This window comes from Megalops cyprinoides, chromosome 18 (assembly GCF_013368585.1).
Source record: "Megalops cyprinoides isolate fMegCyp1 chromosome 18, fMegCyp1.pri, whole genome shotgun sequence".
Lineage (NCBI taxonomy): Eukaryota > Metazoa > Chordata > Actinopteri > Elopiformes > Megalopidae > Megalops > Megalops cyprinoides.
Genome location: NC_050600.1, coordinates 17,542,777 through 17,560,712, shown reverse-complemented (window position 1 = coordinate 17,560,712; position 17,936 = coordinate 17,542,777). Strand labels below are relative to the sequence as shown.

Here is a 17,936-nt window from a genome sequence, read left to right as displayed (position 1 = left end):
TTCAACCTCTCCCGAGCTTAATTGGTTGAGATTGGCAGCGGTTTACAGAAAACTGGAAAACCTGGGAATTGAGTAGCCTTGCTCTGGAGCCTCAGGTTATCTTGTGTCATCAATCTCTCCTCCTGATGGACTACTCTGTTTCACTGCACGCGGGGAAGATGAAATAATTATACCCAGCATGTTTAGGAATCATTTGTATTTTTTATAATCTGGTTATCTGCCAGATAGACCACAGGTTGTTTGGATAAAGAACTGAGAAAACAGAGAGGTTTTCAAGTATTTATACAAAACACATGGGTCATATTTATTTCACTCCTTTGACAGCTCCTTCATTTATTAGGGGGGAAAAAACCTCCTTGCTCTGTAATTTCATCGCTGCGTTCTCTGTGCTGTTATCTGAACTTGTGTTCATTTTATAATGACATTAGAGGAAATGTCCGTCAGTGGCCTACAGATCTGTTCATCTTAGTGTGCTGCCCTGTATAACGGCGCAGCCAAGAGAAGTGGGATCTGAATGATGTCAGTTGAGGCGAGTGAATTTTGTCAATGCTTTTTAAGCTCGTTGGCTTGCCGTACCTTGGTATCTGTGTTCCTAATTTAAATAACCCGAGTTAACCTTTGCTTAGCTTAGCCAAATCACACTTGGAGAAGTATATAGTGCTCATTTTTAATAGGACTAAACAAATGTGTGCAGATATATAGTTTAGTGAAAACTGGTTATTTAAGTGACAGAGATGTTTCTAAGTGACTTTGATGTTGGATAATTTAGCATTTCATCTGCTGCTAAACAAACACTCGGCTTAGCTAATGCACTTGTCTGTCTTCTAGGGTGTGTGTTCTTCCCAGTATTGATTTTTGTAAAGTATTAAATTATTTCAGTTCCTAAAAAAGAAAACGCATTTCAGCTTGTCCTTTGACCCATCTTTCTTTTTTTTTTTTTTTCTTTTGCATTCTTTTTTAAACTGGTTGTACACACCTTCCCATAATGCACTTTATACCTTGAAAGAGGAAAGCAGACAAAAAGTAAAAGGAAAAAAAAAAAAACTCAATCATTTTGGAGAATGTTACTGCGTGTTAAAGGGGGCAGGCTGCAGAATGCACCGCTTTTCATTTGCTTCCCAGCTAACACAGCCGGGGTAATGGTGGATACAAAGAGCCTGTCCTCTGTGTTTATCCAAATTGGGTCTTGGTGGGGGGGGTTGTTACTAATGTTAACGTTAAGTACACTATCCAGCAGAGTTATATTGCTATTTTGTTACATAGAAGAACCTGTAAATAATGTGCAGCCGTGTTGATCTACTGTTATAGTACAATGTTGCACGTGTATGACTCAAACAATGACTGTGAGTTACAATAAATTTTATTGCAAGTTTTTCATACCTGGGTCTGTTTTATTTATTGCCCCCTCTGGCTTGACAAAGGGGAGTGGTTTGAACAAGTATGTCAATGCTTAATTTGGGGAGGGGGGAAATCCAGCAACGTTTGTCCTGCTACATTTGCTTACCAAGGTAAGAAATTAGTGGTGTGATCGTACTGTATCACAATGTGCATTTGTATCAAGTTGATTTCGGAGGCAACAAATACTGACATTAGCCACGAAGAGAATGGTCATCACTGGTACTGTTGACTCTCTGTTGTCTGGTACATTTCTGCTCGGGTTTCATAGTTTATTAGAGGCACCATGTTCCAAATATTTGCGAGCAACCCACGCATTATGTAAGTTGCCGTTTTATGGCTCCTGTCTAAATCAAACACAGCCGGGCCAGCGGTTATGTCAACGTTTCCATGCAGTCAGTGCCACCCCGGTGTAATATTGCACAGACTTCTCAGAAACTGGCCCCTGCGACATGTGTTTGGGTCTGCGCCATTTGAACCGACCCCATCGGGCTGAGATGTCCGGTTGCCCTGGCGACCGGTGGGCGGGAGCGCTGCGGTAGCCGGGGAAGTGCGTGCCACCTGGCCACTGCACTGACAACACAGCTGTTGGTGTGGGTCATAAACCGCAACACACTGGGGTGTCATTGTACAGGCGAGAACAATGGCCCATGGATCCATGAGTCTCTGGGTCTCAGCTCAGTTTGGGGGGGGGGGGGGGTGGCATAAGCACTAGTCTAAAGGGTATCCAGTACAATCGTCTGTAACTCAACGGAGAGACCAGCTGGGATGTGGAGGAAATGAACGTGACCACTGGCCCATTGTGTTGCATGCACGGATTAACATGACCCTTCATTTAGACCAGAGAGTACATGATTACAGAGTCAGAAATAAACCCCAGTTGTGACCTGTTAATTATTCCCAAAGTGCAGGAAAAATGCCTTTGTCAAAATATGTGGTCATTGTAGACGGAGGACTCTGTCAGCATGACACTGTACTGTACGTGACATCAGAAGCCCACTGTCCATAATTCTGTGTCTTGATTAGCGCATATATTTCCCAGTTGCTCAAAGCTGCTGAACACACATGAAAGCTCAGAATAAATCTCTGTATTGCAAATTAGGTATTGTGTAACATTGTAAGTAGGTATGTTAGTAGGAATTCTATGTTATGGCTGAAAAATAAAGGTAGGCAATTTTCAAAAACTAAATATTAGTTCTTGGAAGACAAGCACTGAATTTATGTTCATGGAGGAGGAAGCCTAACAGTGCCGTCTGGTGGCCATGGGATAACCTGTGAATAATGATCAAAGATATGATAGCATACGACCTGATTCTTTTCCCCTTGTATTTTCTCATAATTGCCACAACAGTAATAAACAGTAATGAAATTACTAAACAAAAAGCAAGAGAACAATGCCAAGACATCACTAAACATTTGATGTATAACATTGTAATAATATTTGGTGGTAATCATATTGAAACATATAATCTAAACTACAAAAGTTGATAATAGGGGATAACTGTCAAACAATTGATGAGCACAAGTTGTTAGCCACCAAAGAGCAGCTACAGTACCCTGTCTTTACCTCAGAGACATCCAAACAAAAGACTCCTGTTTGTAAGGATGGGCTGAATGCTTTTCAATGAGATCGGAACAGGATTGTCCTGTTTTACAGCAAGAAAATCTGAAGTGGTGGTGGCGGTGGTGGTGGTGGTGTTGGTGGGAGGAGGGGGTGGGTGTTTCATGCATGCAAAGATGCACAACATATGAATGAGACATGGCTGTGGTCACATGATATCCAGCTTCCAATGAGTTCCTGGTATGTGAACACAGCCAGAAGAGGAAAGTATGACACCCGCATGCAGCTGTTCTTATCATCAGCAGGGGTCAGTGCAAACCACTTCTTACCATAGGCTTATTTTTCCACACTTTTATTCTATTGGCTTTCCTATGGGTCTGTCCTCAGTGTGAGACACAATTAACCAGTGAATGGTCTCACATTCCACACAGAAGGCAAACCTTCACAGAGAGAGGAGTCTGCAAGACCATCAGGCAGGAAAAGTAGGTGACTCCCAGGTGGGGCACTACCCTTGATAACCTGGTTAACTGGTCCAGCTAATGTGTAACTTTATAAATAAATGCAAGTTGTCTTCTCTGGTTAACTACAACACATTGCCTGTCTATTTATAAATAGCTCCCTCTGAGGTAATGTGTTACAAGATGCTGCATATCAAATTTACTAACATTACAGATGCTGAGCAGAAAATGGAAAATGACTAAAAGTGTTGTGCTATCTGTTGTGTACACTGCAGAATCAACCGGCGAAGGTGTGCACTAGCATGGACACTGAGACCAGTGTGATATTGTGTCTCACTGTTCAGAGGAAAGTCTAGAGGATAAACCCACACAGTTCTGTGTTTGCCTCCGAGCTCCTGAAACAGCTAGTGACAAAAATGCTGCTTTGTGGTTTGGTGCAACACCTTTTAGGATTCACACCAAGTCACTGGTTTGATCCACAACACAGGTTTGTGTTTTCAAGTGCTGAAACAGCAGTAAACTGTATAGCTTCAATATGTACGGTCTGTGGTTTATTTAGCATGGAGATGTTGCTAATTTACAATCTAGAAGGTTTTCCAGACACAGTAGAGCCCAGGAAGAAAAAAACCTCTGTACGGTGAGGTTTGAGAGAATGAATGCTGTAGGCAACAGTGACCTTTTTCATGCTATGCGAAATTACTAGTAAGAGTGGTAAAGGCTGCCCATGAGATTTTAAGGAGCCTCAGAGTTAATGTGTCTCAGCACTACCTATGGTTCAGTCTGATGTGCAAGTTATTTCACAGATAGAGTTAGCGGATCCTAGTTTAGCACTTGGGGACACAATATGCATGGAGCAACACTGTGGTCTCAGCTGCCCTTCCATATAAATTGAAACCAGCAGAAAGTGAGTCATCTTTCAAAATGTATCACCAAAAGTACAGTCCCCTTGGAAAGTTTCAGATCAAACCATTTTTCAAGTAAACAAAACCCCCTGCTTGTGGTATTGTATTTTGAATGGTAAAAGTGCATGCCGGGGGAGATCCCCTTGCTACACAGGACCTTTGTCAATGTGAAACCATATATGTTTGGTTCTACCCTATGTTTCTACAGTGTCATGGCAGTACTTTGCATTCCTCATTGTATATTTGACCTCTTCTCATCCTTTCATAAATACTAAGTCACACAAACAGCTTTATGCAAGAGTATAATCAATGAACATGGATCTGTGTGGTCCTACCTGTTAAAAACACAGAGTGGTGGTCGACTGACACGTGAACATCATTCAACATGTCTGTGTACAAAAGATGGGCTTTGTAGGTATTGTATTGCAGTTGGCCCAGGTTTAATTTAATGCTAATATATTCATCTCCAATTCACCATTCATTATCACCATCTTTTTGAATCACAATCCAGCCGCAGGTCTCTTTATTTCTCAATGATATTCTGCATGACCTCATTCAGTTCGATATGTGCTGCAGAAAGACACTCTCAAATCATGAGATGAACATGGCAGATTTTTAACGATTGTATGAGTACGAGGCCACTAGCTTTCCCTGTTTTTATTTGGTTCTTTCCACTTGAGTCATTGACATTTTTTTTGGTCTGGAAAATGGAACTATCATTTCTGTATTTTTGGTGGAGGGGGGAGTTTTGCTTAGAATAAGGATACGAGAGGTAACCTATGTTTGGGGGATTTGTAGAAATTTCTCCATATTTCTCCATATATATTTCTCCAAATCCATAAAACAATGTAGAATTTACTGTATGCCACTATCCAGGCTTGCTTGAAACATGTAATGTATGAGGATCTAAAAATTTAACAGAAATAAAAAAAATGGGGAAAAAGCATGTTTTGGAAAGAAGTTAATGGGTCAAGGAACCTGTTTGGGATTTAAACGCTACGTAGCGATTTTCATATTTCTGTCCACTGGCGTGTTAGATATCGAGCTGAAGGTAAAAGACACCTTGCTACTCTACTCTTGGTTGTCTCGTCCACCCACCTTCTACACTATACCTCCCACAATGGTGACGGAACGATCTGCCCTCCCCATGACGCTTGTTGTTGATATTGCGCGACTGTGCGGCGCTGCTGAGTGGGTCGCATTGTGTTGTAATAGCCAGGATTGCTTTGTGTGGTTTTCTATTGCTTTGGAAAGTAGCTTTAGCGGTGGACTGGTCTACACGGAACAATGAACGGAGAATGCAGGTGGATTAACATTATTTTAACGATCATCGTGTAATGTCTTAACTAGTGATTGTTCTGCCAGCAAAGCCGAGACAGCGTCGTGTCACACCTGACATCTCTTCCCAGCGCAGAATCAACAACAGCGCTGCTCCATCGTGCTGCTCTATTGTGGGAAACGTTCCGGATTTTGTTAGCCTTACATCGCCGACACATCGTTCAGATGTTCGCGGAGCGTATTAGCGTATTTTTAAAGAAATAGCATCTCGGTACTACTTCCATAGTGCCGAGTCTTAAAAAGGTGGGTGCTATAATTTTACGTAAAATGGCTAGCTAGCGGCTGGGATTAGAACTGACAACTGGGATTCAAGCTCCTTCGCATACGGTGTAGCGAGATGGCTATCTATCTGACTAGCGAGTTAGACAGCTGGCTATCTAGCTAGCTAACGACGTTGTTAACACCTCGAAGTTGGCTGCAGTCAATGCACACTTGGTGTATTTCTGCAGTGCCTGGTTAATGCATTAGGAAAGATAGCTGGCAGGCTAACTGCAATTGCTTTAAATGCATTACGTCCCGCTTAGTCAGGTAGCAGGTTGACAGCTAGCTAGTTGTAGCTAACGATTGGATAACCCGAATCGGGCGATGCCTTGCTGAAATCTCCTCATCATGATGAAAAATACTAGGCAGCTAGCTCCGTTTCCATCACTGATGTATCCTTATTGTCCCTGGCAGTGATTAACTGAACGGTGGATGAGTGACCTGTCTTTGATGTCCTCCTAACGAAATTAATGTGAAGATGTGGGTCAACCCGGAGGAGGTTTTGTTGGCCAGCGCGCTGTGGATCACGGAAAGAGCAAATCCCTATTTCATCCTTCAGAAGAGGAAGGGACATGGAGATGGAGGTGGAGGGCTCGCGGGTGAGTACAAACGGCCTCTGCGCATTAATTATTTAATGATGCCAACTTATGCAAGTAGCTAGCTAATGTCCTATAAAAACACTATTGCTTGCTGTTATATACACACCCATTTCGGATACGCTGCTGCTTGATATCAAGGTGTCAGGAAGTGAAAGGTGTCAAGAGCCATGTGATGATAACATCCCGGGATTGTTGCTCTGCGTTTTACCGGATAATTGCGGTGTCGGGTTGCTAATTTCAATGTCACAAGCTTGTGATGCCTGATATGCCCGCAGCTATTGCTTCCTTATGAATTGTTGTCAAACAGGCTCATCTATAACTGGCGCTGGAGCAAGTCAATTCCAGCTTGCTGGCCGCAATTGAAGCGTAACACGTGTATTGACAACGTCGATCAGGTAGATTATGACAAGGAACTGTAATGGCAAATGACGTTTTGGCTCGCGTTGTGAGTGCCATTCGTTCATGTGAACAACCTCATTTTCATTGTATGCGTCAGGAAGACTCACTACCTATTGATGAAATTACGGCGAAATTGGGGCATTGAACTTTGTGAGAGTAATCATTGTGGAAGGTTGTTCTGTTATGAAGGATTGTCTTCCTCAGCAGTTTTGTATAAGGAAGGTAATTTAATGCTTTACATTTGAAACCTTGAAGGCCCACTGGAAATTTACCAAAAATGTGTGTAAACATTCAGTGAAGACACATGTAAACAATGACTAGTCTGCAATGAACCAAGACAAAGCACTTGAGTTGATTCTTTTTTGAAGGACAAATGCATGGTTGGAGTATTCAGTAGTGGCTAGAATCAAGAAAATACTAGAGGAAGATGTATCATTGCATCGCCAGATTGGCCAACTATTGAAACTTGGTCATGCAGCATGTCTAATATTGCGACTCTATGTGTGTATTTCGCTTGTGTTGTAGTCTGCCTCACTTGTCCCTTTGAATAAAAGCGTCTACCAAATGAATAAATGTAAATGTATCACTCAATAAAATGGTGAGCAAAGAAAAGCAGATGGAAGCTATTAGGTCAAGAGTAATAATTACACTATGCAGTAATCTGTGCATAGGTAGGATGCGCATGCTTGCTCAGATGGTCTATTTCCCAATGCATATAGGCCTCTCCATGGGAGTGTAGTCTTCAGGCTTTGTTTGCAAGCCATTGTTATGCTGACTTGCATTTGCAACCTGGCATCAGTAGAAGACCATGTGACCATGCAGAGTCATTCTTATCGCCCTGATTCATCTGCTGTCCTCTCTGGGTCACTGTTGTTATGGAAGGTGTCTGAGTCTGCCATCTCATGTGCTTGTATGGTCAGTGTTGGGGAGCAGGACCCAAAACAAAAACAACGGTTTTGCCTCCCACCCGCCAAGTTGACCAATGTACTGCATGGCAGTGGGCGCGTATATTCATTAGATAGAAGTTGTGCCTATTGACATTTGACAGGTCATGTTCAAAGGCCAGCTATTTCATTTCCCAGGAGCCTCTGAGGGAAAAGATGGAATTTTGAGCGTGACTCGTAGGGGTTTTTTTTGTCCAGCGTGTTCACGAGGGCCCGGCACTAGCTGTAGAGCATGGCACAGCGCTGTGGATGATGTAATGGTTATGTAAATGTGGCCCAGGCTGTCTGGGCACAGGGCGCAGCAGTATCAGCATGCCAGCTTTGCTCTGGAGAGAGTGGAGGCTGCAGGGGACACTGGTACTGACCAAAACGCAGAGAAGCAGCCTGGGAAATTCTGCACTGTGAGCGCTCGTTAGCCCATCAATGGGTTTGTTTATGGCAAAGGAAACAACAATGATATTTTTGTTGGATTCACCTTATGGGACCTGCCAGTGCCACAGTGAGATTTTTGAATGCTGGGTTATGGGGTTATCTCTGGCTGAAACAATTCACTGGAGCACAACCCTGAATATCGGAGAGTGTTCTGGCCTGGTCCTCAGTAGAGTGTTTACACTGAGTCTGGCTTTGTCTCCTTGTACAAGATGCCTTACCTAGACAAGTCCAATTAGCCTGAAGTGGTTCTTTTCGAATGTGAATTTTTTTCTTAATTCACTGAAACATTGTTCATGTTTTTGACGACATTGTGATAACGATAACGTGAACAATCTATCCATTTGCTCAGAGACGTATGTATCAGTAGGGGGAAGGGTGGGAAGGTGGTTCTATTTCAGAAAGCATCTCATGAATCTGTGACAACAAGAGAGTTACAGAGTTGAGCAATGGTTGGCAAGCCTCTAATGCAGCACGTACGCTGGGCTTCTGTCCTTAACTTGTCTCTCCCTAAAGGTCTGCCTGTATGACCTTTGTACTCTGCTGTAACGACAACAGCCAGTGTAACACCAAACCAGGCAGTATGAAATAGAGACAAAACAGGCTGCAAATTAAAAGAAAAGAAGCAATCAAGCATCTAACTGTTGTTTTGCACTTTGACTCAGTTGTCCTGTCATAGAGGAAATGAAGCACAGCCTGTATGTTTGCCAACTAGAATGTATAGCTGCAACTTGACCCCTTGTACAGAAAAGTTATAGTGTACATCCTGTTGTTTGTACATGTTTTTCGCTCCGGTTGTGTTGTATTGTCTTACTTAACCAAAGGAGAGTTTTTCATGTACTTCTCTATTTGAGTCCTGCTTCCCCTGTGATCCTTGCTCATTAGTATCCAGTTTCTTTTTTTCTTAAAAACCAAAAGAACAAGGAACTAGGTGACTAGCCTGAATGGTCAGGCGCATGCTGTGAAACCCTTGTAATGCAAAGCTTCAAGACTTATGACATGCATGGAGTATGATCCCATGTGGGAGATGATATTAGTCAACCGAAAACAACCCAAGACCACATGATTTGTTGTGTTGTGGACTGTTATGGTTTTATAGAAATAATCAAGCTGAAAAAATGTAGTTGGAGATCTTAACCTAAACTGTATGCCTATTTGCAAGAAATACAACCCAAAACTGTAGCCTGCATTTCAGGTGAATCAGTAGTAGACAACTGTAGACGGCACCACAAATTTTGTTAGCAAGTCAATATCGTCAGGATTCATAGTCATGATTCAGTGATATTGGTGAGCCAAGATGCGTTGCCAGTTACACTCATTTTATCCACGTTTATGATGAGGAAATTCTGCAAAGTCCATTTCCATCTAGAGTCCCCTGCCACTTGTGGAAGCAAAATGGATTTTAGAGGCCTGTTTGCCTACTGTTTGCCCTGAGGTGCTGGCAACCTTAAGGAAAGAGGTGCTCTGTTTCCTGGACCCCATGGCTCCATTGTTTCCCATCCCGTAAGACGACGACGGTTCACTCTCAGTTTCTCTTGACAGAACTCGTATCTGCAGGGGAAAAAAAGGAGAAGCAATCCTTTCGGCTCTGCTTGTTTGAATACAAACTTCCTCCTGTGCTTACCTTTTTTTGTTATTAGATGTCAGATGACATGTCAGGGATTTCTGCTCTTACCAAAGAGATTCCCGTTGGAGCTGCTTTGATTTCATGTATGTAGAATGCTTACAGTCAGATGTAGTGAAATTAACTTTGGAATGCAAAAAAACATGACTTAATGCTTCACATGTAGAATACAAACAGTTTTTTGCAGGTACAGTACAACCAACACGGCCTCTCTTTGTCAAGTTCATTGCTTGTTTTGATAGAGATGGTGCATCTGCGTTCAGTGTGTTTTTTAACATTAGAAGTGCATGAATAAGGTCAGCTGTGGGCGGCGGAGATAGAGGTTGCCCTCTGTGCGGTTTGTGAGTGTGTTGAGGCAGAGGGTGAGAGCTTTATTAGCTGCTGCTGTTTTCCAAAAACGCTGACCTGCATGCGTCGCTGTTAGGCTCAGACAGGTCCCCTCCTCTTCCTGTTTATCACCGTGAGCGGTTCAGGTGCGAGATGACGCGGTCGAGGTCTGAAGACTCCCCCCCGAAAAGTTTTTTGAGCGTGTCTGTGCGGGGGGGAAGGGGAGGGGGGGTCAAGAATGGGCGGCCAAAGTGAGCCGTTCATCTTAGCTGTTTATCTTGCTGGTCTGGAGAGAAAGTGGGTTACAGCTCATAGCCCTCAGACCGCAGCAAGCGAGCTGTGTTTGTGTGCTGAGCGCAATGGAGAGAAAGGCCCGTTCCACATGCAACCACACTGCGGAGGGTGGAAACAGCAGGCTTGTTGCATGTGGCCTCTGATTTCCTAAAACCAACCTACATTTTGGTGAAGGTATGTAGAAATGCAATACATGCTGCAGTTTTGGTTTAGAAAAGTACAGTACACTTGCATTTTTTGTCATCCAGAGAAACACCTAATATCAACAATGTCCGAAAGACATTCTGAGTCATCACAATCCAATCCAATCTCAAGGCCAACTTAAGTTGACTTTTAAGATTATTATAAAGCGGGGGTTCTAAACTTTGTTTTTGGCAAAACTGTGGCACTCATAGACACACCATTTTATAAAATATAAGGACATGAGTTGTAGTGATGCTCTCCCATGCTTTGGCCTGCAGGCCTGCTTAATTTAATCTTGTGTTTCCATAAAGCACTCAGTATGTTCAGCTCGGCTCTTTTCCAGGGCTACCTAAAGATTGACTTTGTTAAATATTTGTTTCATGTCAACACAGGCATTATAAATGTGATTTCTTTGCCAAGTGTCCTTTGTTTTTCGCATCCACTTTTTTCACATCCACGCAATGCATATTTAATAATTAAAAATCTGCACCCCCACCCCCACAAATACTCTTCTGCTGCTGAGTTTGAGGAGTGGCATCTTGTACATCATCAAGTTCACATGGCTAATGGCTATGTAGGTGTGCAAGCTACTAGTATTGTGTCCCAATGCTGGAGTTTTTCGTCTCCAAGCTGGGATTCTCTGTTTCAGAAGGTAAATTCCATTGTGATGCACAAATGAGATTGTGTGTTTTTACTCGGTGTATTTTGCATGCCTGTGGTTGTCGGAACAATAAGCCTGGATGAGGCTCTCTGCGTTTAAATGCAGAAGTGGATGTTGTTACTTCCAAGAGGATGTGAGTCAAAAATAGCACCTTCGGGTGAGTCATGATATGGTGAAGACAGCTCGGGTCTCTTTGCACAAACTCTGAGGAGACTCGAACTCCATCAGCTTTGTAGGACAGTGGGTGTAGGTGCAAGAGATGGACCATCTCCCAATCAATATTCTGAGCCGGTCTCAGTAGTTTCCAGCATTGCAAATGTCAGCCCAGGCGACCTTTTGTGAGATTTTTGCCTCCTTCTTGCAGGCTACATTCAAGTGTGTGTGGGGTACGCAGTGTTAGCCTGAGGCTGCTCAGCATAGTGATTTAAATTTTCCTCAGGTATAGTACTTGAGGGAAAATGTAAATCGCTATCTCATATATATAACTCCTGCCCAGTTCCAGCAGGAGTTATATATATGTGATAGCGATTTATATAAGTGTGAAGGATCAGCTGTCCATCATGCTGGCCTTACATGCCGGCTGTTTAAAAGGCGTGATAGACTGATGCTTACGAATTTCTTTTTATTTTGTCCATTCCTGCATACAACTCACAATTGTATGTGTGCAGAAACTAGCATCTACACGAACGAAACAGGAGACAAAATAAACACCAATGCCCTGCTGTGGGTGGCAGTGTAGCACAGTGGTAAGGAGCAGGACTTGTAACCAAAAAGGTTGCCAGTTCGATTCTCCTCTGGGACACTGCTGCTGTACCCTTGGGCAAGGTACTTAACTCAGAATTGCCTCAGGAAATATCCAGCTGTCTAAATGGGTAATGTGTAAAAAAAAAAAACAACTTGTAAGTTGTGCTGGATAAGAGCATCTGCTAAATTCCAATAATGTGATGTTTGTCTCCATAATTTTGCCCACTCCTCTGTTGGGTATTAATGAGGGCAGTTACCCCCTCTCCTTTTCCCAAAGCAACCAAGAACTTTGCCTGGCCATTTTTATTAGAGCAAAATTTCTCCCCGTCATGCAGTCAAGCAAAAACTAGGCACGTGTTTACTGCACTGTTTGCTTGTGGATGGCATGTGCAAAGTAAAAATCCAAAGTATCACAAACATGCCCGCGTCTGCCTGGCCACAGTCAGTGTCATATTGCAGACTGAGCTGGGGGAATCTTCATCACCTGTGGACAGGTACACTTGCCGTGTGTGAGTGCCGTAGCGGCCCCAGCCGCGGTCAGGTGTAGCTGCAATCAGGCCCGTGTTAGCGTCTGATTTGAATTTCATCGACACGTTGGAAGCTCAAGCGGTCTGTGAGGGGACACCTCTCGCCTCAACAGAGCTGGAGGAGTCTGTGTCACATGTGCAGGGCCTTGTCAGCCACTGAAGCCTGTCCGACCGCATCCGGGGGCGAAGTTTTGGGAACAGAACAGTGGGAATGACAGTGCTCCGCATTATTGCATTTGAAATATGTATTTCGTATCAGTACTGGAGAGATTAAATGTATTTTTCTGTTAAGCCTGGAAGTCTTTTCTTCAAGCCAGCATGGTGGAAAGAAGAAGAATAAGAATCATTTTTATAATACTCAGCTTTCCTGTCTGGTGTACCAACTGGACAGGGATATGTGAGTGCAATGCCAGTAGCAGCACACTTTTACTCCTCACTCTAGGAGATGAATAACTCAAACAGTCTATTGATTTTATGTACTTTAAGGGAACTGGAGACCATGCGTAGATTTATTCTGTAGGCCCTGCAATTAAACCGGGCAGTCTGTGTGTTTTTATGTCCTCTGGTGAAGATAGCATCAGCTTGTTTTCAGGCCGTGGAGGACCTCCCTCTCTTAGATGGGAAATCTTGTAAGCAGGCCATTTCCATAAAGGCACAGGCCCAATTTATTCTTTTTAGTCATCTTTTGATCTTGTTTCACCCAGAGTTAGTCACGCAGGCTGCGTCTTGATCCTGCAGACTGGCACTCTGTCACCGAGCTGAGGTGTGCTGCAGATCGCTTTCATCCCTGTTATTTTAACATTTTTAATGTGTTGTTATGCCAGCGCACGCCTGTTATGTGTGGAAGTAAGTGTGTTGCAAGTATCATATCTGGCAAACAAGTGCTTGACAGTAATAAGATAATATTTATTGAAAAAGAAGGTGGTTTGAATTCTCCCAGAAAGCATTGTCTGTTTCATAATCTTGTGTGGTTTAAGTGGTTTACTATAGACCCATGACTCTCTGACTCCTCTGGGTCTGACCCTCACCAACGGGACAGCCAAGGGGAGCAGGTGGCGAGTCGGCCCTCATGATTGCCAAAATGGAGAGCATCAAAGCTGGAGTGAGAGAGTCCTCGTCTTGTCTCGGCAATGCCTTGTGTGCCTAAGGTTTCAAAATGGATTACGTGCTTTCCGCAGCAACAGGCGATTTTCGCAGGGTTTAAAAAAAGGTACAATTGCATTCCGTTGCAGTCAGTAGAGTCTTCTGCGCCGCCCCCGCCATCTCCACATGACTTCTTCTCTTCTGCGTGATCGCCCAGCTCAGTGCAATTTCTACCCAACCGAGGTAGGAAAGCAAGTAGCTGCTCAAACAATCACCCCTTGCTGCAAATTCACATGATCGGCGCAATTCTAGTCAGGTCAAGCACGGTTCAATAATTATGGCTATCATAAATGAGTCTTTGCGGGCAGGTTTTGATTTGGGAGTGGTGTTAGAAGGTCTTTCGTGTCATGATTTACTGCATGTAGGCAAAGTAACTGAGTAAACTGACTGAAAGTGACTGAGTGTGTTGTCTGTTTCTCCTCCAGGGCTGCTTGTGGGAACGCTCGACGTCGTGCTGGACTCCAGCGCCCGGGTCGCTCCTTACAGAATCCTGTACCAGTCCCCCGACTCCCTGGTGTACTGGACAATTGCCCACGGTGGGTATCGCTTACATAACCCCACCCACCAAGCTCCCACATCCGGGCTGTCCTTTTCCCCGTTGAGAATGAAAAACATGACATCATATGCCAACAGTCTCAAAGCGGAATATGAGCATGACTCAAGTTCCTGAAACTGGATTCCATGCAGTTGGGGAAATGACAGGAAAAACTGTTCTCGTCCCACAGCACTGAATGTGCCCCTCTCCTAGTTTTACCTGACACTGTTTGCCTTGTCCTTTGTGTCAACTCAATCAAGCCACGCTGGATGGGAAAGAAATGATCTTTATATGAATCCCCAGTAAGAGGAAGCCTGTTGTCACACAGCTTTATTGCAGGGGTGTGCCCTAATGAAGTCTTTCACTTAACTGCTCCACCCTGGCTACATTCTCACATTGCTAATATGCAGGTTCCTTTTATTGTCCCTGTCAGGTCACTAAAGGTCAGTCTCCTGCACATACCTTTTCAGTACATAGGAGTCCCGTTATCATGGGAATATTGCTATATTAAAGTGTAAAACCTTTTCAAATGGCCACTGTCCCTGTGTGGGGGTGGTAGCCTTTAAGGGGGGACATGTCTTGCGATTTTAAACACCCCTGTGGTCTACTTTCAGTACATACGGCAAGGCTGCATTACGGAGGCCATCTTGGGGGCCTGTGTGAGTGTACAGTATCTTTATGGATGTGCAGCTGGTGTGAGCTCCCCGTTTGACCTCTTTCAGACACACGCGCAGACACGCACACATACACACACACACACAGACCCAGATGGAGGCTGAGGAGTGTGTGCCTGTGCGGCCCTGTCAGGCTGAAAATGGAGGCTGAGCTCTCTCCTGCAGGGCGAGGGGGCATAGCTAATGCAGCTAAATGCATGGTCACTCTCCGGTGGGCCGAGGGCCAGAGATTAGGAAGGAGGCGCAAATAGATCAGGGCGGTGGGGGTTTTTCTTCAGTCTGCTGTACTGTAACCCGTGCCGTTTATTGTAATGAAAACCAAGAATCGACGGGCAAAAATGTGCAATTCACTTTTGTAAATACTGTCCTTTCATTTACCATTTTCTTGCTTTACAGAATGGAAGTATTTATGCCTACTGGCATATTACCAGTTTAGCTTATATGATCATTGCAGTATTAAAATCATACTGTAGAATTGGAGTGTACCCTTTTATATTAAAGGCATTATTATATTTGGAATGTAATTTTGTCATGGTTATTTGACATTGTGAAGCATGCCGGCCCTGGAGGTAAATGCATAAATGAAGCTCTGTAGATGTTTGTGTTGCATTATTAATATGCTTAGCAGATGCCCTTATCACAGGGCTGCTGACATTTCTTACATTTTTACCTAATATCCACACGGTTGGATGTTCACTGAAACAATTTTCGTTAAAAAACCCCCGCTCAAGGGCGCAGTGTCAGTTCCCCACCTGGAAATCTAAGCTGACATGTTGTTTGGAGCCCAGTTCTTTAACCAATATGCTTCCCGTTTATTTTTGACAGTGCAGTCAAAAGGGCTCTGTAGCGTAGTCCTGGGGGGAAGACGGGGGTCGTACACAGAGACAGCTTGTGGTACAGATGGCGATAGTTGGCCTGTGTTAAGGCTGGGGAAAATACAGTGATCAATCAGTGCACCGAATTTTAAAACATCAGTGTAAAAACTGAAAATCATTTTGTTTTGTGTGTTTGTTTAGTTTAAGTGATAGAATTTGTACTTGCAGAGATGGGAAGAAAGAAAGGAAGCTGCATCTCTATACAAATTGTATCATTCTCACCTCTATTTTTCTGTTTCTGTTTGTTTCTGTTGAGGAAGCTCCTTGAATATACTTCCACTGAAACTCCATTTCAGCTTTGTAATAACAATTAATTTTACATGAAGTGCATTTGTAACACATGAATGGAAAAAGGCAGAGACCATGTATGTGCCATGAATATGTGGCTGGGATGGCTGAGACAAGCTCAGCCACAACAAGTACATTAATGTCATGAGAACTAAGTCTTCAATTTTCATTGAAAAGAGTTAACGTCCTTTATACATAATTAGAAAGCAAGGTATCTGTAACTGCCAAATGCAGATAGCATGAATTTACAATCATTAGCACAACCAAAATCATGCTTTTTCTGTAATATCTTAAATTAATCACAAGCTTTCATCTAGCTGTTTGCTCATTTCATTGTTGTGTACTGCAAATCAAAAATGGAAATAAAACATGTACATAAGGGTGTTGATTGATTTCATTTTACTTGATAAATTAATCAGTGCTTTGCTGTTGCAGATCAGGATGTATTAATAGTCCCAGTCTTACCCTAGAAAAGGGTGTGTACCATTTAAAACAGTAATGATGACATAAGTGTGGATTTGGCCTGTCTGTGAGGCTTAAGCCCGCCCCTCCTCAGCGGTCTCCCAGGGCTCCAGCCGCAGTGAACTGACATTTCCCCCTGTTGTCTGTCTCAGGAGGCTCCCGCAAGGAGATCACAGAGCACTGGGAGTGGCTGGAGCAGAACCTGCTGCAGACGCTCTCCATCTTTGAGAACGAGAACGACATCACCACCTTCGTCAAGGGCAAGATTCAGGTATGTTGTGGCATCTCTCTGCAGTACCTCAAGGATGCATTTCTGCGTTTCACTGAAAAACGTTCTCAAATTTCATTTGAAGACAGGTTTAGACAAAATACATTCGGGATTTAGCTAGCTGCGGTGGATCTTGTCAGCTGAAGTGTGATGTTTTATGCACTGTATGCCTCTGTGTTGGCTCTGAAGCTTATTCTAGCATTTAAACACAGCAAAGAGTTTGCAAGTAAGCATGGCGTGCCCTCTCTCCTTAGGGTATCATTGCAGAGTATAACAAGAACCACGACATCAAGGAGGACGACGACACGGACAAATTCAAGGAGGCCATCGCCAAGTTCCGCAAGCTCTTTGGAATGCCCGAGGAGGAGAAGCTGGTGAACTACTACTCCTGCAGCTACTGGAAGGGCAAGGTGCCCAGACAGGGATGGGTCTACCTCAGCATCAACCACCTGTGCTTCTACTCCTTCCTGCTGGGCAAAGAAGGTAACGGCCAGGGACTCGCCCACACACAGACATGCTCGAGTGATGCGCTCCCTCATCTATAGTTCTCCGGGGGCAGCCTCATCAAGGGCTATTTACAGCTAGGGCTGAAATGCAAATACTTACATCCATAGATTTGCCTAATTTAACGACTGTTGAGGAGAAAAACTGTTGATTTTGGCAAGCTCCGTAAAATTAGTGAATCTGTTCCTGTAAGAAAGCAACACTATTCAGATTTTCCTTCTGTTCTTGTATCATTTGAATTTATCATAAAAATGAAAAAATGTCTTTATAATATACTTCCAGTGAAAGTATGGGAGAAACTATTGCTTCTAAAAGAAGGAAACCAATCAGATTCAGGGCGAGTAGTAAGGGCAAAAGTAAATATGAATAAGCAGATATGCACAACTAATGTGCGTGTAAGGTGATCTTTTTAGAATTAGACAGAGCTTAGATTAAGAAAGCTAAATGAGGTCCAATCACTTCATGTAAGCAGTAAAAGTTTTGGTTAGCAATGGTTAATATCTCATACATGTAGTTGACCAGCAAGATCTGTAACTAGTGA

General features: G+C 43.4%; 1 protein-coding gene across 1 annotated transcript in view; it reads left to right on the top strand.

Moving 5' to 3' along the window:
- Positions 1-5,498: 5,498 nt before the first annotated feature.
- tbc1d9 (TBC1 domain family, member 9 (with GRAM domain)) overlaps positions 5,499-17,936 on the top strand; it is a 29,755-nt gene continuing 17,317 nt past the window's right edge. Inside the window, exons 1-5 of the mRNA XM_036551187.1 lie at positions 5,499-5,897; positions 6,330-6,514; positions 14,215-14,325; positions 16,776-16,894; positions 17,146-17,374. Of these exons, the coding sequence (XP_036407080.1) occupies positions 6,394-6,514; positions 14,215-14,325; positions 16,776-16,894; positions 17,146-17,374 (580 nt within the window). The 5' untranslated portion in view covers positions 5,499-5,897; positions 6,330-6,393. The remainder of the gene's footprint in view (positions 5,898-6,329; positions 6,515-14,214; positions 14,326-16,775; positions 16,895-17,145; positions 17,375-17,936) is intronic.